Raw genomic sequence first — 26,221 nt, 5'->3', positions numbered from 1 at the left:
TTTAATGTTTATTTCAAAGCATTGCATGGATCTTGTTGTTGGGTCAGTTCCACCAATAGACATGTCAATATAATTAGGTCTCTAGCCAGCTGCCTGTAATAAAATCTTGATTTACCTTAGTCAGTAACTTCGGGGGGGCTAAGCTGTCATCTGCTTATCATGTTATCTAACTGTGTTACCGGTGTGCTGACTAAATATTCATATATATTTCAAACATCTCACATAAATGCATTTCAGTAGAAACGTGGGAAAAGTGTCAACAAGTTTCCTACAAAAGCAATAGAAATTTCTTTCGTCCTAAACTCAGATACTCTGAGTTCTGTGTAGACTTTTCTGAAGCAGTTTTTACAGTGGGGCTGTGATTTTACTCTTCAGTATTATTAAGTGTTAAATACATACTCTGCTAGCACTGTTGTAATTAACAGTGATGATTATTATATTTGGAACGGTCGCCAGGCAGCTCCCCTCTGCGTTAGCAGAAGGCTAAATGAGCTTGGCTGCTAACAAGGTCTGTTAATTGCTTGTGTAGAGGGAGGATAGGAGTGATGGCTGTGTGTTTCTGTTCTATAAGAGTTTGGGCAAATATACAAAATATCTGAATCCAGATTTTGAGAAATCTGGCTACTGATTATAGAAAAAGATACACTAATTAAAAAGTAAGTTTTAGACTTCGGGGAGAATGCTAAATTGTAAATTGCAAAGATACTGTCTCCCATCTCAAAAATGAAAATAACCCAGGCTTTGATCCATCCAAACACATAGGCATTTTTTACAGACTTTTTTTGTCAGGTCTGCATTAGAATTATACATAGCAACATATAAATTGCATGTGGATGAATTTACAGAATTATTTAACAGGACCATGCATAAACAAGAGTAGTTCTTAACAGCTGAGTCAGGCTTATAGGGAACCTATGGGTTTGCCCTTTGCACCTCCATTTAAGTGAAAGGGCTAATTATAAATAGAAAAGAGGGAACATTATACTATTAACTGTCTAGTTAAGGTATGAACTAAGTGGGAAGTGAAATGTCATATGCACAATAGTCATAGAGTTAGACAACGGAAAGCAAACCTGTATTTGCTGTCTGTGTGCATAGCACAATGTCAAGTGGGGATACCAAAACTAGGAGAGGCTGAGGCTGCTCGGGGGYGCATGCACCCATGTTCATGTAACTGTGACAGCGTGGCAGCAAATATGCTGAATTAATAGGTCCCCAACAGCTCAGCGTTGTGTGAGGACACCTAACGAAGCTAGCACCTCTGCAGGGCGCTGTGCTGTGCCACGCTAGCTTGGGATATGTTAGCTTTCTTATTTCACTAGACATGTGGCGATACCTTTCTTTGAACATCTCATATTAGTGTTGTCAACCTGTTTTAYTTGTCTTTTGGTATCTGGTGTTTTGCCTAAAGCTCTTATTTCTGAGCTCATGAMTTGTAGCCCTCATATGTCCCCAAAAAGGACAGAAAAAGTAATAAGAGGATATGCAGAAGGTACAATTATCAGGTGGTAAATTATAAAAACTCATTTCCTTGAGGGTTTTTTTTTTTTAACTGAGATGATATCTGCAGAAGACATTAGCTCTATTTAATTGCAGCACCTTTTTCTTGCAAAAATAAAACTAGTTGACATGAGAATGGCATGATTTGGGGGGCATCTGACTCAATTTTTGAATGCTTGAAACTAACCATCACACAACTAGAATATATTATGGTACTTAATCAGTAATGGTTATTTCCTCTTGTCATTAACACTTTATGCTGGAAATACTGATATTTGCAGCTTCTTTGCCATCTATTAAGGTTCAATTTTATAGTCTGTAAAACTATAAATTTAACTATAATTTATTAAATTAATTTGGTCTAATCTTATAGTACTTAGGCAAAATTCCCAAATAAACACATAAAATGGAGTTACATACCAGACTAAGAACTGCAGTCTTTCATTGAATCATTTTATGTTTTTCTTCCTAGAAGTCAATATATTGTATAAGAAATCCAATTTTTGAAGAATAAATTGCTGCAATGAAACATATGAAATGATTTATTCTGCAGATACAGTATATGTGGTAATAAAACTACTAAAAACATTAAGAAGTCAGAGTTGACAAATTCATGTAAAAGTCATGCAAATGTCTAATTCTTCAATATTTTTATTGCCTATTGTTTCCCACTCTCAAATGGGTATTTTGCAAATTATTTTTCAAATCATGAGATAATAATTATAATTCCATAATATGACAGAAAGTAGTGCTTTCAAAATAAGTAAAAAACATTCAAATCCTATTTTCAATGACATTTTATTTTATTAAATTTATTGCACATACTTTTATTACAATAAGAAAAGATTAATGAAACCAAAAGTTCTTTGCAATTTGAATGCTAACAATGAAGTAGTGATTGATTTATTTTTAACCAAATCTAATTTTATTGAAACTATTCATCATTTAATTTTAACATGTGTACTATTCATCTTTTTTCTGAAGTATATGTCTCTAGCTGCATGATATGAAATAAAACGTGGATTAAAATTTGTCAGTACCACTGCCTTTGAAATTAATTAAGAGGAGCTTATATTGTATGTAAATCAGATTACGAGATTTCTGTTCAAACCTGTTTGAGCTTTGCATTTTTTATGTGTCGTGAAACTGCCCACTTCTGGGACTTTCAAATGCAAACTCTTGCTATTGTTCTAAGGATTTTACTCACAAGCAGGTTCTGCAGTGGGTGCAGTAACCGATGAGGATGGCAGTTGTCCCCTTTCCATCTTCAGGTGGCCCCTGGATGATCTGGCCCTGCGCTGTGTGCACTGTCCGAACCCTTGCCTTTGCCTTCACACCAGCTCCGGAGGGGAGCTGCCAGACCGCATCCCACCTGGGAACGCAACAGCCAGCGCACTTCCCTTACCTTTCGGGAGGAAACTAGGCTTCACTGTGGGATTTTATTGGGGGATTTGGCGCARGCTGTTTTATAGACTTTATCTGGGGAAGTTGCTTCCTTTGTCACTGAAATGCAGCCGTCTCGTGGTGGGCCTGGTGCTTGCTGTTTGCACGCTGCCATCTCTCAAAGCCATTTAGGCCAAGTGGCCCACGAGTAGAGAATCCCATATCTGACTGAAACTGCAAATGGGACTTAGAAAAGCAGATTGTAAGTATGTGAGCAGGCACCAAGCCAGGACATGGCTGCTCTTCTGCAAAAWGTTGTCAGTATATTTCCAATGAGCATAAGCGGGTAGTGCCTCTGGCTTATTTTAACACCATGCTTGAGAATTTATGTAATTCTGGCTCCATGGGAAACACACCCCCCATGGAAACAACCACATGCCTTCTGGGAGCTCCCTGAAAGTTTCTGAGCACCTTCTAGCCAAATGCCATGCTTTGGAGAAAGTCCACAGGAGAACAACCAGAATTATTGGAAGTATAGAAAAAATAACTCATAAGGAAAGCTCGAAAAAACTGGCTTTATCTAGTTTAAATGAGAGAGCTCTGAAAGGAGCTTTGAACTAATTCTTCTGATATTCAACTGACTACTGCAAGAGTGAGTGAATGCAATCTATTTTGTGGTTTTTGTGATGAACTAGACAAGAAACAGTGAGCTTAAGTTACAAGGGACCAATTAAAAGGTTGGAAGAGCAGTGTACTGAAACACCAGGGAAATGCCCCAAAACTGTGGAATTTTCATCCATGGAAATTTCTGAAAAAGTGTTAAACAGCATCTTCAAAGAAGGGGGGAAGTGATCGCTCCAAAGTCTCTTCTAGCCTTTCATCTACAATTCCATGATTCACTGCTTGACTAATATGATAAAGCCTGAAGTGCCTATGCATGCCATTAATGGCATTATTTGTCATAAATTGTTGGAATTTTATACATTTATGTGTGTGCACACATATGTGTATGTATGTAAAAATATCAAGCCTAAATGTCAGAAACATCTTGGTAAATGTGACTTTATTCCCTATAGAAATTGCTGAACTATGTCGCCACTAGTGATACCATTTTACCAGAGGAGACACAAGCACTTTGATCAGTCGTATCGCAACATTCAGACAAGATATGTACTTGAGGAATATGCAGCAAGAAAGTAAGTTCCATGTACTTCACAAATGTACCAGAGAGGTTTCTATTTTGGGTAATCAACGTATTTACAGATTCCCCTGCTGATCCAAATTTGTGGTTTACTCAGAATAGTAGTTTTCCACCTCTCTCCCCTGGGATGCCTCTTTTCCAGTCTCCCACTAACATAGTTAGACTTTCTAGCTTCATAGCAGCTCACCTACCCTGATCTTTTAGCTGAAGATCTCTTCTATTTATTATCTCCAAGTTGGAAATTCACTCCTTTAGGCTCCATTTAAAACTCATTCTGATTTAAGAAAAATAATTGGAATTTGTTTTAAATCACAGAAGTAATTTTTACCCATCTTCCCTGTATGACATGAGACTATTTCTTGTCCTGAAGTTGGCTATTCCAAATTATGTTTTTTTTTTTAAAATCATTTAAAAGGTTTTAATTCCTCTAATTTGAAATCTCAGAGTTTTATCTACAAGATCTAGGTTTTTTGTATCTCAGAATGGAAGTTTGACTGATTAAGATTGGTTAAGAGTCGCTGTCCTTCCTTCTCAGTAATTAAGGATTGCACCTGATTGCACCTACTAGTGTAAATGGGAATTAACTGATCCTTTGGTCCCGGACCCTTACTTTATTGGATTTCAGAGCCCTATGTGCCTGTCCCGCTTTCTTTATGACAAAGAAGAGTTTATGAGGAAAGTTGTGTGTAGCTTAGAAACATGGGAATATTTAGATGTTGTTACAAGGATTCTGTGTATTTTGTGTTATAGATGGGCTGGTACCCTTGTGCTTCACTAAAATGGTACCAGACCACTAAAGGACTGGAGACTGTATGAATATAAATTTGATAAAAATTTAGTTCATGTTTTACCATAATTGCTGAGTTGTAACAATATCTGCTATATTTGAAGGGCTGCTTCCAGACAGGCTGCCTACTATGAATCATCTGGCAGCCTGGGAAAAACAACATGTAGACTGTGTGCCAGGAGGGCACGCACCTTGGCTCATGAAGCAATGCAAGAATCCAGGAAAAGGTAAAGCTCTGATGGTCCCATCTGATCTGTGTGGTGGCTCTGATCCCATTTAGTATCTATCTTTTGCCAGTGCTGTTTTCAGAGTCAACAAGACTGGAGGCTTCTCTGTCACTGCTCTTCACTAATCTATTTTGGCTGGAATACTAAATAATTGAGTGTCACTTTCAGTGTTGTGTTTCAACCCAGAGCTGTTCTCCCACTGCCCAATTTAACCCTTGAAAACAGCTTTAAACTCAAAAGAAATGAGAAACTATATAGAATCCAAAATTATTTTTTCAAACAAATTTACTGCATTCCTCCTGCATTTCTGAGTGGGATCAATTTAAACATTTTAAGTTCTTTCCTTGTTATCAAGAGGGCTTACTGTCATATCTCAGTTACAGCCTTGATATGGAGTTGTATAGAAAAATGTGCTCACAGCAATGTCTCTGTTAGTAAATCTGTGTGTTTCTACCCTATCATCTTCTGCAGTGACTGCACCAAAGACAAAGAATGTATGCTATAAGAAAGAATTTTGTTTTCTCCCCTTTAGAGAACGTATAGAGAGAATCATATACATTCATATGTTTCTAGTACTTTGATTGTTTTGAAAGATATATTCTAGAAACTGGATGTTCCAGGAAAATCAAACTTGTTTGCCTACTTTTGTTGTTTTTTGAAACTGTTTTAACCTCTATCAATGTAAAATAATACATGGCAGAAGAAGACTGATATTTAAAGTATGAAGAAATGATGCAGAGAAATTTAAAAAAGATAACAGACAAATAATAGTCTGAACTACAGTTCAGTGATGTTCATATAAGTTATATTGCCTGCTTCAGTACGTGTTGGATTATGCCTTAAGAGTCTTGTCAAATTCTATGACAACCATGTGAAAAATTTCTGATATTCAGCTCCTTTCTTCATTCTTTTGGCAAAGCAATAAGAAACACAGGCTACTTACTGAATCAGCATGAATGAAAGACCCTGGGCTAGGTCCTCCTAAATAGTTTGATGAGATTTTTTAAAGGAATTCTGAAAAATCTATGCAATCAGCGTTTCCTCACTGTTCCCCTAAGTTGCTCACCAACCCTTTTAAAAGTCATATGTTTCTCAAGAGCTTGTTTTTTTCCTGGCAGTTTCTGCAATACTTTTCACTCAGTCCTGTCCAAGAACAGCTTCCTTGCATGCAGCAGTTCATCAAATGTTGGTGAACTCCATGATCTGTGTCTTCCAGCTGAGGTCAGCTGACATAGCCCATGGAGCTAAATATAGTGCTTCCCAGGTACTAGATCCAAGGGTATGACATGAGCAAGGTGAGCAAGGCCCAGCTCATTTCAGGGTGTGATGTACATTCAGAACATGCCTTCACTACCCTGCCTTGTGCTTTCCTTGGGAAGGAAAATCCAGGACCAGAGGGATGCTACACAGCTTCTTGATCTTGATGACCGGAGGCCTAGGACTGTAGGGTGTTGTGCCATAGGGACCATATCAGTTTTCAAGCCTGAAACTATGGTCCCACACATGTCAGGGGAAGAAAAGGGAAGAAAAAATCATATTAATTACAGATGCTCATTAGGATATGCTAATTAGGCTAGGAATAATTCCTAAACTAGATTTGACATGTTATTGATAGACTTTCAGAGTCCTCAGCTGCCTACTGTGTATGAATGAAAATCTTAAGCTCAATTTTAGGTTACTCTTTCTTGATTTCTTTCTTGTCCTACAGTACTCATGAGAAAAAGTCTCATGTAAGTGAAGAGAAAAGGATCCGATTTGCCAGTGAGTTGTCTGCGCTGGAAAAAGAGATTCACACAGCCAGGCACCGTGCTAGAGAACATCTGGACAGACTTGCTATACAAAGGATGGTACCGTACTGAACAATTTTTGTTCCTTAACTTATCTTAAGATAAGTATCTTAACTATAAGATAAACTGCATATTAACTCTATGTTTCATACACTAGTAGTAACTTCACACGTTATAATCCTGTGGATTTATGACTAAATCTCAGAGCCCATTTGAATCTGGTGCTAGATATTTCTTTTCTTTGACTGCCTTCATTTCTGTTCTATGTTCAACAGGTAGAAGAAAATATGGCCTTGGAAAGACATGCTGTCGAGGAAAGTATAAGTCGAGCTCCTGAAATTCTAGTGCGCCTGAGATCTCATACAGTCTGGGAGAAGATGTCTGTGAGTCTTTGCTTCACTGTACAAGGATTTCCCACCCCTACTGTACAATGGTAAGAGACTGGCCTTTCCCAAGCCTTGAAAAATGTTGTTAAGCTTTTTTCATTTGAAAGTTATGGCATAACTGGTAAGTGTCACATACATAATGGCTATGTTAAAACCCCTTTATAATCCTCATAGATGTGCTGGATCATAGCAGTTGATACTGCAGTGGAAGGAGTGGGAGGACACATTGCTGAATGGCTCTGTGTAGTGTGAGAGGCAAACTCAAGTATCGCAGCAAGCAGACTGGGAAAGGCAACTCCAGTTTTCTTGTCTATCAATTTCCTTGATGGTGAAATAGCAAATGGCAAAACACAGCCCACTTAGGGGTTGTTGCTCAGCCTGAGTAAAGGTGCACAGCACCATTGCTGTCATGGGCAGTGCCCAGGTTTGTGTTGTCAGCCTCTGTTGAGGTGCACCCTGTTTGAGCATAAGGTCCACCAAGCTGCACTCCTTTCCACATGAGTGCAGTTCTGCGGATATGAGAGTCCCAGGAAGAACTACGAAGACCTAACCCGGGACATAACTTTGTTACTGCTTCCCTTTTCTGAGCTGAAGTGCGTGACTGTAATCTAAGATGCAGTTTCCTTCCCACCCTGTGTCAGGGCTAGTGGATTGGAAAGTTCAAGTCACACACTGCCTGCTCCCTGGTTTGGGTGGGCAGATTCTTCTCTTTCCACGTTCTTCCAGCGGTGATGGTCCTCCTTCGCGTTCATGGCCCCAGACATATCTATCCATGCATACTGGAAAATAYTCTGTTCAAGTAGAGAGTATTTTCAGGGAAAGTGGTCAGATGACAGTAATCTACTTAATTATTGCAGTGAATAGTAGCTGCTATTAATGCGTTCCTTTTTTCTTAATTGTCAGGTATAAAAATGAGGAACTGATTACCCCTGCAAGTGATCCAGGAAAGTACAGAATTGAGAGCAAATATGGAGTACACGTGTTGCATATAAACAGGTAGATCATTCTAATGGATACAATAGCTTTTTGTACTCTATACAAAATATTTTTTTATCAAATATAATTAAAAAGTCACACAATGGCTGCAAGAAAGTTGATAAATTCAGCTCACTTAACTTCTGCTCTGTTGGTGCTCACATTTGGCCAGAGAAAACTCAGTAAATAGCYGATATTAAATCACTGAAATAAGAAATAAGATATTTCTACTATTTAAATTTAGCAATCTACAAGTAGATAGAAAAATAGAGGTAAGTAGCTAAAAGTAGTAGTTCCTTTTTTTATTAGAATTATATCCCTTTGACAGTCAAAGTGGAAAATTATCTGTGTATTTTATGTTCTTCCCAAGATGAAATTCTTTAAGGTAAGAAAACTTTAGCTCATCATGGCAAGCATACCCAATCCTCAGAATTTTTTATTATATGGTCGGTCTGTTCTGTATACTTTTTGATCTCCATTTTTTGTTCTCTAAAAGCTAAGAGACTGTTAACTTAAAAAAAATAGTTCTAATTTCATTCATTATGTTTTACAAAACAATGTTAATCTTGTTGTATAGGAAATTCCTGGGTAGAACAGCTTCCCTGAAAATAATCCTAAGTTGTCCTAAATGGTTGAAATATTACATGTTAAATGTGACATGGTGCAATATTTTTTAATATAAAAACCGAAAGAAAAATGAAGTATATGTGGTGTTCAAAAAGAAAAATTAGTATTTAGTGCAAAGACACACATAGAAAAAAAATTAATTTCCCCATTAGCATTATCTGTGCTAAAACAGCTGGAATATTTGTAGATAAAACTTGACTAGTCAAACATTTCACCTTCTACCCCATCTCCACCTGTCAGCAGTGGAAAGAGCCCTGAGCAAGGCCTTTCTACTCAAGTAGAAATTGAGAACATCATTCCTTCTGCTTTTGGGAAAGACTACTTGTCTTGTAGTCTTTCCCAAAGACTATTCCACTGTCATCCTCAAAGGAAGTCCTGCCTGACTCTCCACCTTCCCACGGCTTTTCTGGGGATGAAAGGTGCATATACCCATTCAGAAGCTGGCTGCAGTAACTGCTCTGCTGTTGCTTCTTAAGTSATCCTCATCTCGTGCTCATACTAGGATTAATCATTACTAAGAAATACTAAGACTATCCTCGAGCCCATGAATAACTTGCTGACTGCTTATTGCATCTGTGAGACATCTGAACATGATCCATCCCACCTACATTATTTTTGGAGGTCATATCAGGAGGATAATGATATAAGCAGACCCCCCTCTCTGTAATCCTCTCCTGTGCATCAGGCGAATGAAAGCCCCCTCTTCTGTCTGGGCGTGAGGGGCAGTTTGGAGATGAAATGTAGGTGAGGTCCTGCCAGTGAGTGGCTGTGCTTGCACTCCTCTCCTTGTGAGCATCCAGTGCATCCTACACAGGCTGCTTTTGTGGTATGAGTAGATGGCATTTTGCAGAAATAGGAACCAGTGCGAATGCTGCTAGATGGCGTTTTGAGCCTCTATAGCTACTGCTGAAGAGTGCTGATGGCTTATATCCCCTCAACGCTTTTTTGCTCTTTCCTGAGCCAATCATCACAGTCATGTAGACACTGTCTATAACAAATTTCATGAGTGTTCAGACCCACCAATGCTTACGCAGATGCATCAGAGAGTCATTTATTGGCACCCACCCAGATTTTCATGTCCACCCATCATCACTCACTGACAATTACCTGTGTACAAGGCTCAGATTTGTACATAGTCATGCAGGGTCAGTCACGTTCAACCAAGCTGCCATCTTCAGAGATGGTTGCTTTGTTTCCTTCTATCTGTCGGTGTTTTGTTTTTTTTTTTTTTATTTTTTTTTCCGAATAAAGATGCCCAGCTGCTCTCAGACAAGTTTCACTTCTCTACTTAAAAAAAAATATTGAGAGATTTTAGGCCCAGAGTTATGATTTATTTACCATAGTTTTATACAGTTTATTAAATTAAAATTTCTAAGCTTAAATATATCTCTTTAATACYGATCTATTTTCTTCAAAAACTTGAGCAGCAACTGAGCAGTGCTTCTCAAAAGACAGAAAATCAACATGTAGGAAATGGAAGAACATTTTAACAGTGCTTTTTATTACTGTTATTGGGTATTTTTTTTCTATTTCAAAACAAAGAATTTATAACCAGTTGGTTAATATATGTATATTCTTAACAGTTTATATATAAACATACWTCAATTAACTCTTCAAATATTTGTCTCCTAAACATATCTCTATATATCTATATATACGTATATTTGGAATGCTATTTTTTTCCTGGAAGTAGGACAGTTAGRATTTTCTATCTATCCTCTTCTGTACTCTTCTCAGCTGTTCATACCGAAGTGCTGAGCTGCATGTCATCTGATCCACAACCACTCAAAATGGCCTTGGAATTTCTTGGCCACCTTCTTAGTGCTTCAGTGGAGCTGAGGGAGTGAACTTTTCCTTCTGATGCAAGTGTGATATTTATTCCTATGAATATTCTTTGATCCCAGTGGAAAAATTCTTGAGGTGCCAAATCCAGAACGTCACCTTGTCATCTTAAAGTGGTAACAGGACACAATTTCATCCCCATTTGCTGTCTTCCAGGGTCCATAAGCCTACAAAGTAATCGAATTATTTTCGTTTCTGTCTCGTATTTTTATGATGTCTTATACTCAGTTTACCACATTTTCTGCATTCATTCAACACTATCATTATCATTTACTGTTACTTTTTTGCTGCTTCAAGTATTATTTTAGATTTCCTCAGATGGGAATTTGGGCTTAAGGTCTCCCTTGGCAGTAAATAAAAAGTCTTTGAAACTTTCTTTGTAATTTTTGCATATCTCACAATTATAGGGGCAGAGACATTTCCAGCCTGTACTGTGGCCATGGTCAATCTTGTCTTTTATCTCACTTCTGATGGGTGATCTGGAGGATACTCTAAGGAGCCCTTTAAGAGAAAGCTACTGGTAGCTGAAATGACTAATATATGCCTGAGAAAATGAGGGTTTGTTTGTGTCCCTTTGTCCCACCTAATTTAATTATGGGTGGTCACATAGTATAAGAAAATATTTCTATATCAGAGATAATCAAGATGACGATGCTTTGTTGCTTTATAATATGACCAAGGAATATATTCTGCTTTAGTGTCAATCCTCATACTTAAAAAGTGCTTAAAAGTGACATCTACTTGTTTAGCAACAGTTTCTTTTACCATTATGCCCATGCTATTCCTCTTGCTGATAACAAAGTCAAATGGCTCTTTGACTGACTCACTTGTCTTTATGCAACCCTAAATGGGTATATTGTGTTTTCTGACTTGGTGCTGGGGCACAGAGGAGATGTAGTGTGCTCTGGGTGTCCCTTTACTCTGCAGCGAGCTGGCAAGTGAGATGAAGAGGGTGAAATGGTGGAATGAGTAGAGAAGGATGTTTGATTTTCCAGAGCTCTGTCCACATGGCTGCACAGTGCCAAGTATGCATGGCTCAAAATCTGGCAGTGTTTTATTAGGGCCCTCTTCCTTTACTATTTCATTAAGTCACTGTTTAAGAAGCGCCTCTAATTGCAGCAGGGAAAGGTTTGTGGTTGCATCAGCAAAAATGTGTGGCAAAGCCAGCAGAGTGCAGTGTAATACCTGCTGCCGGTAGGCATAGCTAGCCCTCTGATCAGGTGCTCTGCTCCTAAGAACCACTAGCATAGCTCTAAGAAAAAGGCTTAAAATCTTCATGAAGCCTCTTTTCTAACTATTCTCATCTAGCAGATGACTCTGTGCAGTTCGCATGTGACTATTTTACTTTGCTTAGGCATAAAAGGCTTGAAATGATTTAATCTGGAGATGCAGAGAGGGAGGCCTGCTCCTTCTCCCGGAGAAAGTAGAGGTAGGACAGAGCACAGACCTTGCAGCAGAGACGGGAGACGTGGCTGAGATCAAAGGCAGCCTCTGGTTTAGCTGGCAAAGCCTCTGGGCTGCATGGGACAGATGGGCTGATGACAAACTGCAGCTCCCAAGGCTTCTCAGGTGTGCAGTACCTGTGTGTGTATAGATACAGCATGTACGTCCCTTCTTCTGTCCTTACTGTAATGAAATTAAATGCTCTGTGATCTTCTGACCTATTCCTCACTGTCCCCTGTAAGCTGCAATACTTGGGAGCCTCCGAGAGGTAGTGGCAGCCCCAAGAAAAACAGAGATCCTGTCTTCAGTAAAAACAAACAAACAAACAAACAAAATCCCAACAAAAAAAACAGTCAAAGTTTGAACATGTCTATTAGAAAGTAGTTCTAGAGAGCATTTCCGCATTTTGCTGTCATATTACCATGGCATTGAAAAGAATTTTGTTATCTGAATTCCAAGGATGCAGTTTGAACTCTATATAATTTACTACACTCTGCTTCTTGTTCCAGACATGGGCTGGATTGCATTCCAATTCAGGCAAAAAAGTTATTTCACTCTTAACTTCTGCGTTTAAATCTCCACTAGGCATAGGGATGAATATATGCATTTTAAACAGGAGTATCTGCCAGGGGAATATTCCCCACACAAACATTAGCACTTCAGAGCCTGATGTGGATTCTGGGCAATTTAAGTTTCACAAGAAGTATTAGCATCTTGGGACAGATATAGCTCAGCACTCACACTTCACGGTATCTAAATGTACTCTATGCAAATTTTGTCTGACCTTTGTAAAGGCCAGAAAGCATGTTCTCCATCACGATGCAAGAATAACCATTGGAGAGACCACACCTTGTCTCCTAGGTACATTAAGTATAGTTTCTGACTGGTCTTGAATCAATGCACTTTGCAGTGCAGTTTAGGAAATCTGTAGGTTTTTTGTATACAGGAAAATGGATAGTTTCCTGGGTAATCCTCAGTCTGAGTATTATTTGACACCAAAGGAGTGTCGGGACCTGATGTAACTGTCCATCTTTTCCAACTTTCTTCAGAGTGTGTATTAAACTAATGTGCTATGTAGCTCTCCCCACTAAAACCACACAATTCCACTATGAGGTTTGAATGTAGCCTGCTGAATATCAGGCTATTGAATATTAGACTGCTGTGATTTATATGCTSGAAAGTCAGGTTAGAGAGCACAGCAAGCAATAATCTGTTGCAAAATGCTTTCAAAGCTCCAGAAAATGGGTAGAGTTGTTACAATTTATTTAAATAGCATAAAATACCTAGACTATGGAATAGTTAYATGTGTTTATAATAACAGCAAATACCTTGATTCTCTTTTAAAAACCAGATGATGTTGTGAGAATATGGTCAGCAGTTTGATCAGAAATTTCTTCTTTCTTTTCTTCTCCCTGAGGAAACTAATTCTCACTCCATCACAGATAATTTCTATCAAATTGTTGCTTTTAGACTTTGAGCTACTTGTGCTAAAGAAACWGTCCCTTGTGAATATCCTATTTTTTCTAGTGATTTTTATGATCGTATTTTGTTTTCTGTACGTCGGAGCCCCTCATAAGCCCCTTCACCTTGTGAAGAGATGTGTTTTGCTGTTGCTTTTGAGGGAGCAAAGGTATGGGGAGGGCACGGAGAGTAGCACCACTGCATATCAATTTGAAAGGTTCATCAGGTATCTGTCATTCTTCTTTCTCATTCTATGGAGACAGCACTGCAGTTCTTTCACCTCTAAATTTCTGATGCTTTGAGTAGTCAGGCACAGACTGGGGCTCCTCATTTGTTTACAAAATCCATTTTTCGAGTTATTTGAACGCCACCTTGTGGTTACTCATAAATCATGCTTAATCCTGAATCCTACATAATTCTTACAAAAACGGATTCCCGTTGACTGCTGTATTGTTTTTTTTACTAGAAAATGAAGTCCATACCGAAAGTAGATAGCCACTTGATTATTTTAAAGTGATAACTAATCAGAATGAACCCTAAACCGACAATAAAATGTTAAAGAACGGTGAACCGTGATTTGGCAGAAGCAAAGCAACCTGAAGCAAGGTTTCCGCTGCTTGGCCAGGGCATGTGCCGGGAGAAAAGCCTGCTGTCTGGGTACAGCGTGTGCCCGCCACTTGCACTTTGGAGCCACRCTTCTGGGCTATGCCTGCTGCAGAAAATTAAGCATATCCTCTGCTACAGAGCCCCCTGGCACGGAATGGGCTCTGCCCATACCAGTAACTCTCTTATCCCTCAGGACAGGGCAGCTGCATGCAGCCCATCCTCTGGGAATGGTCCCTGACCTGTGTGACCTCCTGAGAGTGCCCGGGAATCCTTTGGGGGAGCTGGTGCACACCAAACCRTGCCGGGGGCTGCTCTGATGTGTTCAGCACTACAGTGATCAACATCCTGTTTCTGGGCACGTTCCTTTGCACTGTTTCAGTTTGCAAACATGTATCTTATTTTATATAMGGCATAATATAATAAGTAATGCCTAGCATATAATATGTAATATATAATATAGATTGTAYAATGCATAGTGTGTAATATGTTTATATATTGTACGTTAAAATAGATGTAGTGAGTAGAGTGTCTGGAACTGTGTAGAGCCTCACTATAATTAACACGGCAGTGCCCCTTCTTGTGAAGACTTTTGAGATGCCTGGCTTGGTGTTAGCTTGTGTCATTAGAGCAAGGCATTGCAGCGGGCTGCAAGAAGTGTATGAATTACACTGGCCGAAGTATACAGGCATTACTACCTGACTTTAGGGGRAAAAAACCCTGTAATGTAATTTTTTGCTTTTATCATTTTATCATGATTGTTAATATTGTGAAATTAGGATAGTAAAAAAAAAAACTTTCTTGTTTTTAAGAAGTTAGTGAAAARCAATATTGTCAACTCAGATAGCTTTCGAGCAAGTCCAGAATCAATTCAGATTCATATAAATTTGTGAATAGGTATTGGCCTTTTTTAAATCCTTCCTGAAAACTAAAATAATTTGAAAAAACTCTAGCCTGGAATTTCAATTTTCTTTTTGAGAATTACTTTGTCCAGACTGTAGCAAGAAACTCAAGGGTTTCACAGTCAATTGCAGGCTTTATATGCTCCAAATCTGGGACTTACCACTGTGGCTTTTGTAATTAGTTGTATGATAGACTTGGTATTTTGCTGCTTTTGTGAAATGTGTAGCTGAAGATTAACCTCTAGGAGGAGCTGTGAGTCCTGCTAGTTTAAAGAGGTAAAACTCGTTTTAGCAAGCCTTTCATCAAGTTGTTTTAGGCATCACAGTACAGATGGTACCATTTCTGTGATATGACCCTGTCCAGGCTATATGCAGGGGCTGAAAAGCAGGTGTCTGATGTACCTGCTGCTGGTGTCACATACACAAAATCAGCATCCTGTTATGCAATTTACATCAAACACTTTCACGTATTCTTTCCTCCTTCGCACCTGGGATATATTACCTCTTAGAAGACAAGTGCAGCCATAATTTCATCACTTTCATCTAAGAGTTTCCAGGAAGATACAGATTCATTCTTTTGAGGGAAGTTAAGTGAATGATGCAGAACATTACAGCTCATCACTGGCAATTCCTGAGTGGCCTCCATTAAATGCACTGGAACTACACAGAAACAGGATTCAATTGCATTAGTTTCATTTTGCAGTTTGTGAATAATTGACTGCTCAACCTAGCAGAGATTCCAAGAAATAAACCAAAAAAAACCCAAAAAACCAAAAAAAAACCCCAAACCCCCCACCATTTTGTGTGACACAGACATATTTCTGAATACTTGGGTAGTGGAAAAGTTGAAAAAAAAATATTGAATTGAGCCAAATCATTTTTTCATTCCAAATGAAAATAGTTTCTCATATTGGTATTTAGTATGTTTCTGAAAATAAACAGAAGTAAATTCTGAAATAAATGTCCTTTTGAACTGAAATGTTCATTTTGAAATATCAAATGAAATATTCAGACTTTTCAAAATTTTTTCTTCCTTTGTGTTAAGTTGTTTTGACATAATTGAGGATATCTCGTTCTACTCACATCTACATACTACCAAAAACCAGTTCAAAATATTTTTAACCTTTTCTACTTAACAATTACTTATATTTATTAGAAACATATCAGTTAAGTTACTTCAAATGCAAATCTGAGTAACTGAACCGAAAAAAAATCACACAAAGAGTTAGTTTCCTTTACCTCAGTTTTATGTCAGGGTAACACCCATGGATTAAATGAGAGAAGAACTGGGATATAAAAGTTTATACATAAATCCTAGTATTTGTCTTTATATCTGATAATGTAACTTCCTCTTCAAGGAAGGCTATAATAAATGATATATTCCACTATCAGTCCCAATATTGTATGAAGAAGTAACTTTTTTTGTTTCATTTTTGATTATATTGTCCTTACATAATAAACATATTTTCTTACCAAAAAACCCCAAAAAAATCAWGCCCAAATCATTTTGCCCATTAACAATCTAGTCAGATTCTCTGTTTTTGTATCATTTCCCCTGGACTGCCTAAGATATAAAAGAGGCAGCAAATGTCATCAGTTGCCTGCTTGCAACAGCCRTAGAAAGGAGAGGTCATTTCCAGTTTGCTCAAGTTAATGCAGCCTGCCCTGCTGCTGTGATGAAACTGCAGCAAAACCAGTAYCAACTTTCTGATGTTCTTTCATCAACTTCTTGTCCTACAAGRCCGACAAAGAGCTTTACACACTTTGCTTGGATTTGGCATATCTTGGGTTTGTAATAGCAGTCATTAGGACCTTATGAGCATTGTTTGTATTTATGTAGTCTTTTGTTTTCCTCCTTCCCCTTTTCAGAGCTGATTTTGATGATTCTGCTACCTATTCAGCAGTTGCAACAAATATCCATGGGCAGGCGTCAACTAATTGTGCTGTGATTGTGCGAAGTAAGTCCTACTTCATGATTAAAACAAGAAATAAATACTGTGCTCATTTTGTTGACTCTYTGCTGTCTGTGTTTTGTAGGGTTCAGAGAGGGTGAAGAGCCTTACCCAGCTGGAATAATGCCCTTCCACTGTAAGCATTTTTTTTCTTTTTGCTTAGATAGTTTATGTGCTCTTATCACTGGTCAAAGTAATGTTCTACAGATTAGAAAATTTGATATAACTTGTTTCTTCTGGCTTAGCTTTCTAAGTATTCAGTCACAACAGTAGCTGTCCAGATGCTTTTAATTTCCAAGCTGCTTTTCTAGATCAGCATAAAGTATGGGAGCGCTCCACMTCCTGCTCAAATTAGACAATAATCTGTTGGTTCCTAGTACATTTTACTTACACTAAAGAATGTTTTGATTTTCTCTTGTGTAGTGCCCCTGTCGTATGATGTTTGCTTCACCCATATTGATGTCCAGTTTCTGGAGAAATTTGGAGTCACCTTYGGAACTGAAGGTGAAACACTGACCCTCAAGTGCTCTGTGTTGATAACCCCAGAACTGAAAAGATTACAACCTCGTGTTGAGTGGTATCGAGATGGTAAGTATTTTTTTTCTAAGGTACTGCATCTGCCCCTGTATACATGATTTTCAGTCTTTTTAGATGCATATTATCTTCCCTGGAAAACTTTGTGAAAATTTGTATTCACCCTTAACAATTATCTTGGCTGAATAATACCCTSTACTGTTTGAGAGAGTTATCCTAATTACCATATTTAAGGAGCAGGAAAAGGTACATGACATGAAAACTGCAGGTGATGCAGSGAAAGGGGACTCAGAGGAACCTGAGTCAAAAGAGATAGCTTAATCTATGCTGATTTTTGAACACYTGTGTTGCTAGCTGTGGGCAGAACAAACCTCACGTTGTCTTTGGGCAATAGAAGCATTAACTATATTGGAACACCTAAGATCTACAAAGATCTGAAAAGTAGGTCTTCRTTCCGCTTAGGGTTGGACTAGATGATCTCCAGAGGTCCCTTCCACCTTACCATTCTATGATTCTATGATTCCATGATTCCAAGAACATTGTTKTGTTCTTGAAGATGTGCACCTCCGACTGCTCTTCCAACTGCATGTCTCTGTAGCAGAGTAGGGGGTGTTGGCTATGATACTTATCTACATTTGTTTTTCAGGTAAATTCATAAGTTTATATTCCACACTTGGTTTCATAAATGACTGTTAAAACTAAACATGTCATAAGAACTAACTAAAGCTTTCCCTTTAGAGGATTGATGGTACCAGTATATGTTGTAGCTCCTGTGATTTAAATGTTTAGCTGCCTTGTGTAGTCCAGTGACCCATGTTACATTTCCAGGTGTCCTGTTCAATGCAAAGGAAAGCCAGAAGCTGAGTAATATCTACAATAGTTAGCACACTAAACAGGAGCTACSTGGAAAATCAAGGAGGAAACAATGAGGAGACAGGCCTGGCTTAAAACACATTTTCAAAACTAAATTCAGAATACAATCTACTTTAGTAAGAAAATAACTTGCTCCAGTTGGAATTCATAGTCTTGAACTCTCTTTAAATTAGGTGACTTGGTCAACCCTTTTTTGAGCACATACTTACAAAAGGAGGAAGTGATCCTAGGTTATCTAATATTGCAATGATTATAAAATTTAYTCACTAGGTGGAGGTGCAAACTCACTTCCCAGATTTGAACGYGCTTTATAATTGAATGCCGTGACCACTGAGCTGAAGGGTGTTCACAGAGCAGTAAATTAATGAGGTGTGGGTGTGGGCCTCTATTTCCATATCTTGCTCCAGTATTTATTGCAAATTTTATATTAAAATGTGTTTAATTTAAAGCACAGAAATATTTATTGGAGCAAGTCCTGGAACACRGGGCTTTTATCTGCTGTACAAATGCCATGTTGATACATTACTTTCTTTCCCTGTTTTGTCAGGGAAAAACTATAACATGCCAAATAGAACAGTTTTAACTGAAAGCATTGAAAAGAAAAGCTTCACTCAAGCATATTCTACAGTCTGGTGGACGGCTTTGCATGAATAACATTTGTTCATCCCACAAAAAAGATCTTGAAACATAAAGCAGTGTCTGCATAGGATTCTGAAGAAAATATTCTGTTTGACGATATAAGGGAAGACTCAGTTACTTTTGAATGGTGAGACCCTTCCCCTAAGGGACCRCATTTGAGAATGGAGAACTCCTGTGCCTAGTGTTGAGACTGGTCCCAGACAAGCTGGTAGAATTTTCCATAGTTGTCAACGTTTCCGTAATTGTAGTAGGTAAACTAAGAACTGACAAAAAGACTAATAAGACTGTCAAGAAAATTCAAGATTAGAAAATGTAAAAAAAAAARRRRRRGGGATTYTTATATAGCTGCTAGTTAAGCCTGTTTTTCCTCCATATATTTTATTTACAKAGATCCACATCTGACACTTCACTCTTTCACTCCTATTTTTCTGTCATTGTGGATACTTGATTGCGTTGGGGCTATTAGGTGCTACTGCAATGAAAATAACTTAATAATAAAAATGGTTGTTTTATTTGGTGAATAATCTAAAATCTGAGGCTTATTCTTGAACCCAAGTTTCACTTGCCTGAAAGTGTATAGTGACTTGTTATTGCTATAAATAGACTGTGAGGTGACCTGTCTGCTTCTGTGATACCATTAGTCTGTCTCCTACTGGGCCCACCTTAACAGTACCAAATCTCTGAACTTTCTGAGCTTCAGAACAAATCTGTTTTCTGGAACTGTAGTCATGAGATAATTTTCTAGAGATGTCTCATGCTGTTTCAATTTTCATCTAGTGAGAATTGTTCTAGTTCTACAGTTAGGTGAAAATGAGCTTTTGGCCCCTTCAGTTTATTCCTTCATGATTCCAATTTAATTTCTTCTCAATACATAATATTATGCWCTTTATGTTTCTACTTATTTGACATAATATTACCTTCTCCATGAAAACCTGAGGTGAAAATATGGTCTCTTTAAAAGCAAATAGAGTTTTGCTAGTGACTTGAATTAGAAAGGTTTTTGCCCCATTATGCTACAGATATTATGGGAAAAGGAATGATAYGAACAAGCTTAAAATTATCCATCATTACACATACATGGATCATGGTGTTTGTGTGCATCTGCAGGCACAACTTCCCAAACATAGCAGAAATTCATGTGACATAAACCTTTGCTATGTGCTTGAATTTCTTATGCTGAGTCTCTGAGAGCTGGAGGCAATGAATAAATGTAAATGATAAGAAGGTTAATAATTTGTTCAACAGTGTAAGCTTTAAAAGTGCTRTTCTTGGAGAGGTAATATTTAATTCTACTCTTGTATTAAGACAATCTTTATTTTTCCTAAGATTTTTATATTCATATTAATCAAGTAACAGCAACTAAAGACCTTAGATGGGTCAGTRTGATTTACTTCTATTAATTATACACAAGAGAAGGATGTATTTATCCAGAATTAATAAGCTTCACACAAGTGCTTCCTTACTAGACTCCTAGGAATGTACATGTCAGCTGAATCAAATACCCTAAAAATGTTTGAAATCTGACAAACCTGCACATTATATCCACAATTCTTGGCCCACTTAGAACAGTTCAAAATGCTGAAAGAACTATATTGACATAAGACCTCAGGACTGTATATCCAACCTGGATATGAGTTCAGCTTGTGATAGAAGCTTTCTGTTACTGATCTTTAATGTAATATAATATTATCAAGCTGCAGTCCTCTATACTGGAGTCTAGTGTAMGTTAACTAGAACTCCTGGGGGGGGGGAAACTTGGAGTGAAGAATTTGGGTGAAATTTCAACTGATCATATATATGAATAGACTAGGGGTTTGAGTGCAACAGTGAGTCCCTGGAATTGTCACATTACAGTGCCGGCAGGTACCCGCTCATGTGGCACTTCTGAGTTCCCTCATGGCCTCCAAAATTCACTCTTTGTCTTGGTCTTATCTGGAAAGCCATCTGTCCAACTGCATTAAAAAGACAGTCCTTGCTTTCTGAAGGGACCTGGTGGGTCTTTGGTCGTGTGGGAAGGAAAGAGATTTTTCTGCTCTTACCAAAGCTGGAATGTTCTGTACATACAAATGGTGGGACTGGATGCGGATTTGGATGATTCTGGCCTTACCAGACAATACAAGGTTGCCTACATCTGCTTTTCAGAGGTGCTGGTAACTCAACTTCTTTTTTTAATTCATGATTTTCTAGAGAAATCATATTTCGTTTAACTAGTTAATACTGATGAAGACATTTTGTGATGCCACTCTGCTAAAAGTCTCGCTCAGTATCGTTGTGACTTGCATGAGAGAAAGGGGACATGTAGATTTTCTAGGTAAGGATCTCATGATTCAGAATCTCATGAGAATGAGTGCAACTGAATTTCTTTTCTATGCTTCTCACAAAACAGCTGTATACTTAGGTGATCGTGTAACTTACTGCTTTAGGTTTTAGTAGCCTGTGTTTTATTGGCGTTTCTTTCATCTGAACGTAGGCCACTTTTAACATCTCCTTATGCAATACAGTAGGCAACTGGGCAAACTGCTTCCTTTGCAATTGTGTGAGCATCTTCTCTAAGGTGTTTTTAAGCAATAGAATAATAAACATATCTATAGATCTTCAGTTCTTTTTAATACAATTCTGCTGATGCATTGATTAGAACAAATAAATGTGTATGGAACAGGGCTTATGGAGTTAAAATAAAAAAAAATCCAATCAATTATTGAAAGAAGATGATAAGAACTCTCTTGACTAGTGTAAAATATTCTGCTCATATTTTTGCTTCAGTTTCACTAGGCAATCAGATTAATTTGCTTTAATCATGGGTCACCAGCTCTCACCTGTGAAAAATTCAAATTTAATTTCATTCACTGCTCAATTKGCATGCCTTGAAGAATTAAATTTAGTGCATATTTATAGCAGTCTTCAGATTAGACTGAAATCTAGTCTTTAATCTTGAAGGAAGAAATTGAGTAATCTGACATTTGACCTGAACAGATACCAAAAYTTATTAAAAATGAATCAAAATTCCACCCTACATCTGTTACAGTGCATGGTAGTTTTTTGCATGATTGTTTTAAAACGTGGATTAATATTTTTCCCTGGCAGTGTATTAGAAGTGATAGTGAAGGGAATTCAATCCTATTTCTGTTACTGGCACCTCCTATTCTCTCTGGTCAGATAAGTGTGGAGGGGTTCAGATTAATCTCTGTAGAATTTTGAGAGCATCAAAGCGCTGTGGCTCTGAACGTGGCTGGTGAAGAGGCCCGTCTGTGCCCCTGACCAGCACAGAACGGCACCGGGAAGCCAGCTGTTCTGGTCAGCTGGGAGCCAGCGCCTCATGGTTCTTCTCTTCCAGACGTGCTAATAAAGGACTCCAAGTGGACGAAGCTGTACTTTGGAGAAGGCCAGGCAGCTCTGTCTTTTACCCATCTGAACAAAGATGACGAAGGTCTATACACCCTGCGTATGGTTACGAGAGGTGGGGTGAATGAATACAGTGCATTCCTATTTGTCAGAGGTAAGGTTTTCATTTGTTTCTTGGGGAGAAACTAGGAAGAGCAGCAGAAAAAAGTAGTTTTATTAAACAATCTCATGCAATGAAGAAAGTGTAAGAAAATCCAGCATTTTCGTATTTTAGAGTTGTTTGATTTTGTATGATAGTCTGTGCTAGAAACAACACAGTGGCATTATGAGAGTGGAGAGCATCAAAAGAGTTTGCTTCTGAAGCTATTCTCCTTCCTGAAGAACCAGAGAAATCAATCTTGTGAAGAAACATTTTGTTCCTTCACTGTCTGCTTTATCTGCTAAAGACTAAACATCCTTGAATCCTACTTCTCCTCACTGTGATAGCTTTTGCTCTAGAGGTTTCCACATGAGAGTGGGCCTTTTTGGGCATTCCCATTCCTGTACCTGGACTTAGGAGGAGGCAAAAGAGAAAGTAAAAGAAATATTCCCACCAATATACCAGTCACAGCCAGCTCAATAATCAGAGGAAAGAAAGGAAGTACGAAATTTGCTCACTGAAGAAATAGCGTTCTCAAGAGACATAGATAAAAGGAAGATAAATATATTAAAACAGAATAGAGGTTAAGATCTGCCCTACATTTGCATATACAACTCAATGAACTGAGAGTGAGCTCCTGTATGCACCTCTGGGCAGAACATCTTTCATTTTTAATTTTTATTGAAAGGTGAAAATCTCTCTCACTGAACAGTTCTATCACTCTCTTAAATACTTTGGACAAGATCCTCGGTAGTAGCAAACTGCAGTAGCCTCACTGAAGCCATTGGGGCTATACTAGCTGAAAACCTAAGGAGATCTGACTTGTTCTTCTTAGAAATGTACTGGAGCATACATACCTTGCAGATTTTTTTTTCCAGTCAGTTTGTGTGTGATGGATCGTTATTAGTACTTTTTTGAGGGTCAGGTACTTCTTTTGTCTATTTTTTTCTCTTTCTGATCCCTTTGCCTGCGCAGGACCCTGGACTTAAGCTATATCCTCCCTGGTCTGTGGTGTCCTCTGTTGGCCTTCTTCTTACCTCTTTTCACATGGGCTGCATCTTTTTCATGTGTAAAGTCAGGCCCATAAGTGAGAAATCTTACAAGGGGTTGCAGGCCTGATGCTGAGCACCAGCCTTCTAACAACCAATTGCATTTGCAATATGGCAAATGTTCTCAGTCCCCCAGGGTTCCTCCTCTGAGACACTTCAAATTCAGTGCAAGAAACATGTGTAATGCACAGCAAAGTACAGGTGCCTCTTGGTAGTAGATTCTACAGCCACAGTGGTTCTTGCAAATATTTCAGGAAAAATTTGAGAAACTACCAAGATTTAGGTTCAAACCAAATTGAAAATTTTGCATAGTTATTTCAGCAAAGAAAAACTGAGAAAGTGATAAATTTGGACTCCATCTGGATGTTTAGGATGTTTACATGCTATAAAGCTTTTCCTTGGAGGCAAAGAACTCTGTCTGTTAGGAGACTTGGTCAGCAGTTGTGGGATCACACCAATCAGCTCCTCTCAGATTAAGACATATGCAGGTATCTTAATGAAAGAACATTCATTGCTTAGGCCTACTCATATTGTAAGACATAAAATAAAAAGTAGCTTCAAAAATGTACTAAAAGTTTACAAACTTCTTATTCTTTAAGGAATTTATTTTCCTTTCCTCTGCTGAGTACTGTGGGCTGATCAATAACCCACTGATATACATACAGCCTTTAGTGGGAAAGATTATCATGTGGGCTAGTCAGGCATTTAATTCTCATGAAAAGTCATGAGATGGTCTTTGATGTCTAAATCACTTTTCTACCTTCAAAAAGTATCCCTGAACATCCTTACCTTTCTGGGGATATAGATGTTATAAGCTTGATTCATCAGTGCAGTGAATTAGTCTGTACAGAAATCTTTGGGCTCCCTCYCATAGAAAAGAACAGCACAGTGAACTGGAAATCTTCTTTTCATTCTTTGTTGTGTATTTCAGAAGAATCAGGGTCAAAACTGATTTATTTTTGTTTATGATCCAGATGCTGATGCGTTAATCGCAGGAGCACCAGGGGCACCAATGGATGTTAAATGCCATGATGCTAACAGAGACTATGTTATTGTTACTTGGAAACCACCAAACACAACCAGCCAGAGCCCAGTCATTGGATATTTTGTTGACAAGTATGTAAATATTGGGATTTATTTAACTTTGTGTACTTCCAGAAGCACATATCTACTGAAGGAAAAAAAAAATTACTATCTTTATATTTGTGCTGCTTAATTGTATGTTTATAGATCCCAGGCACTGGAACCTGATCATCTACTTTGTTCAGTTACTAGAATGTTCCTTGGAACAGTTTTAGCCCAGATGATCTAGCAATTTCCTAGGAATTTTCTGAGTACTGCCTGGAAGTTAACAAGGGGCAATTGGATCATCCCCAGTAATTGGTCTGCAGGAAGACGCTCATCAGAGAGCATGGCTTTGGCCAAATCAGAGAACAAGAAAGCCCTGGCACTACTGGACTTTCAGAAGTCAGAATCCTTTTATTGGATTTAAATCTTTTTAAGCTGTATGTTACAGAAACAGGAACCTAGAGCTTATTACATGGTCTGTTTACTTCCGCCTTAGCAATGATATACCATGAGTTCAAGGCACAGGTTTCCTGGAGCTGGTGGTTTAAATCAGGAGGGCAGTTCTCACTCCTACTGCCTGCTTTGCATGTTGCTCTGGGTTCAGCTCAGTGTAGGCAGCCCAGGATCAGGGGATCCAAGGGTTATTCTGCATCTCTTTCTCTGAAGTGCGTGCTTTTCCCCTATGGCTGGAGCCGAACATCTGATCCTTACTCTTTGAAAATRACGGTTGGCAAAAATGAGAAGTAGTTTGATAATGTATAATGCTCTACCCTTAAAAGCAACATTTGCAGCTCAGTGCTATCCAATACCATATAATTTGGTCTAATTCAGAGACAACTATTTSGAAATTGCTGGAAAATGTTGGCTTATGAATGGCTGTCAGTATGGGGAAATTAGCTTGGGCCCTGGGGTCTCTACCRTTTATATCTAATTCGTGCGGGGCACAGATCACGGGAGCATTTCATCTATTMTGTGTATAATTGACACAGCTGTGCCTTTTGACATTTTGCTTGAATTACCACAGTGCCTAGGAGTCCTTGATCATGACCCTAGTTTGCTGGGTGCTGTCAGAGCAAAAGGCATTCTCTACCACAAARCTGTAGTAGTAGTATGAGACGAAGGAGATATGTGCAGAAAAAGGAGGCAGTGTGAGGACATCGCTGCACTTCATGGTGACTCCTGTGATCTGCAGCCCAACCACTGTTGGAGAGAAAAGCACAAAGGTGCTTACTTAGAAATGATATGATATAATGAGAAAGGGATGGAAAAAATCAGATGAATGTTGCAATTTCAGCATGTTCTGTGGCAACTGATGTTGAAAATAAAGGTGAATAACTTGTGTTTGCTATGACAAGGAAGAGGATGTGGTTGAAGGGAAGCAGAGAGAGTTGACAAGGCCAAAAAGCATACAAGAAATATGTCCTTTGTAACTGCATTATGAAGAAGTATGAGTACCATGAGACCAAGATAGTATGGTCAAAGGAAAGAATGTCTAAAGAAT

General features: G+C 38.4%; 1 protein-coding gene across 1 annotated transcript in view; it reads left to right on the top strand.

The window, feature by feature from the left end:
* The window catches only part of MYOM2 (myomesin 2), a 79,984-nt gene that overhangs the window by 3,925 nt on the left and 49,838 nt on the right, over positions 1–26,221 (top strand). The window contains exons 2-11 of the mRNA XM_085303208.1: positions 3,960–4,079; positions 4,976–5,098; positions 6,807–6,945; positions 7,161–7,318; positions 8,175–8,267; positions 16,994–17,082; positions 17,162–17,212; positions 17,500–17,664; positions 22,457–22,618; positions 24,627–24,768. Coding sequence (XP_085159334.1) covers positions 3,973–4,079; positions 4,976–5,098; positions 6,807–6,945; positions 7,161–7,318; positions 8,175–8,267; positions 16,994–17,082; positions 17,162–17,212; positions 17,500–17,664; positions 22,457–22,618; positions 24,627–24,768 — 1,229 coding nt within the window. The 5' untranslated portion in view covers positions 3,960–3,972. The remainder of the gene's footprint in view (positions 1–3,959; positions 4,080–4,975; positions 5,099–6,806; positions 6,946–7,160; positions 7,319–8,174; positions 8,268–16,993; positions 17,083–17,161; positions 17,213–17,499; positions 17,665–22,456; positions 22,619–24,626; positions 24,769–26,221) is intronic.

This window comes from Rhea americana, unplaced genomic scaffold (assembly GCF_003343005.1).
Source record: "Rhea americana isolate MKP2758 unplaced genomic scaffold, rheAme1 scaffold_199, whole genome shotgun sequence".
Lineage (NCBI taxonomy): Eukaryota > Metazoa > Chordata > Aves > Rheiformes > Rheidae > Rhea > Rhea americana.
Note: the sequence above shows the minus strand (reverse complement) of the source record. Positions and strands in the feature narration are given on the sequence as shown.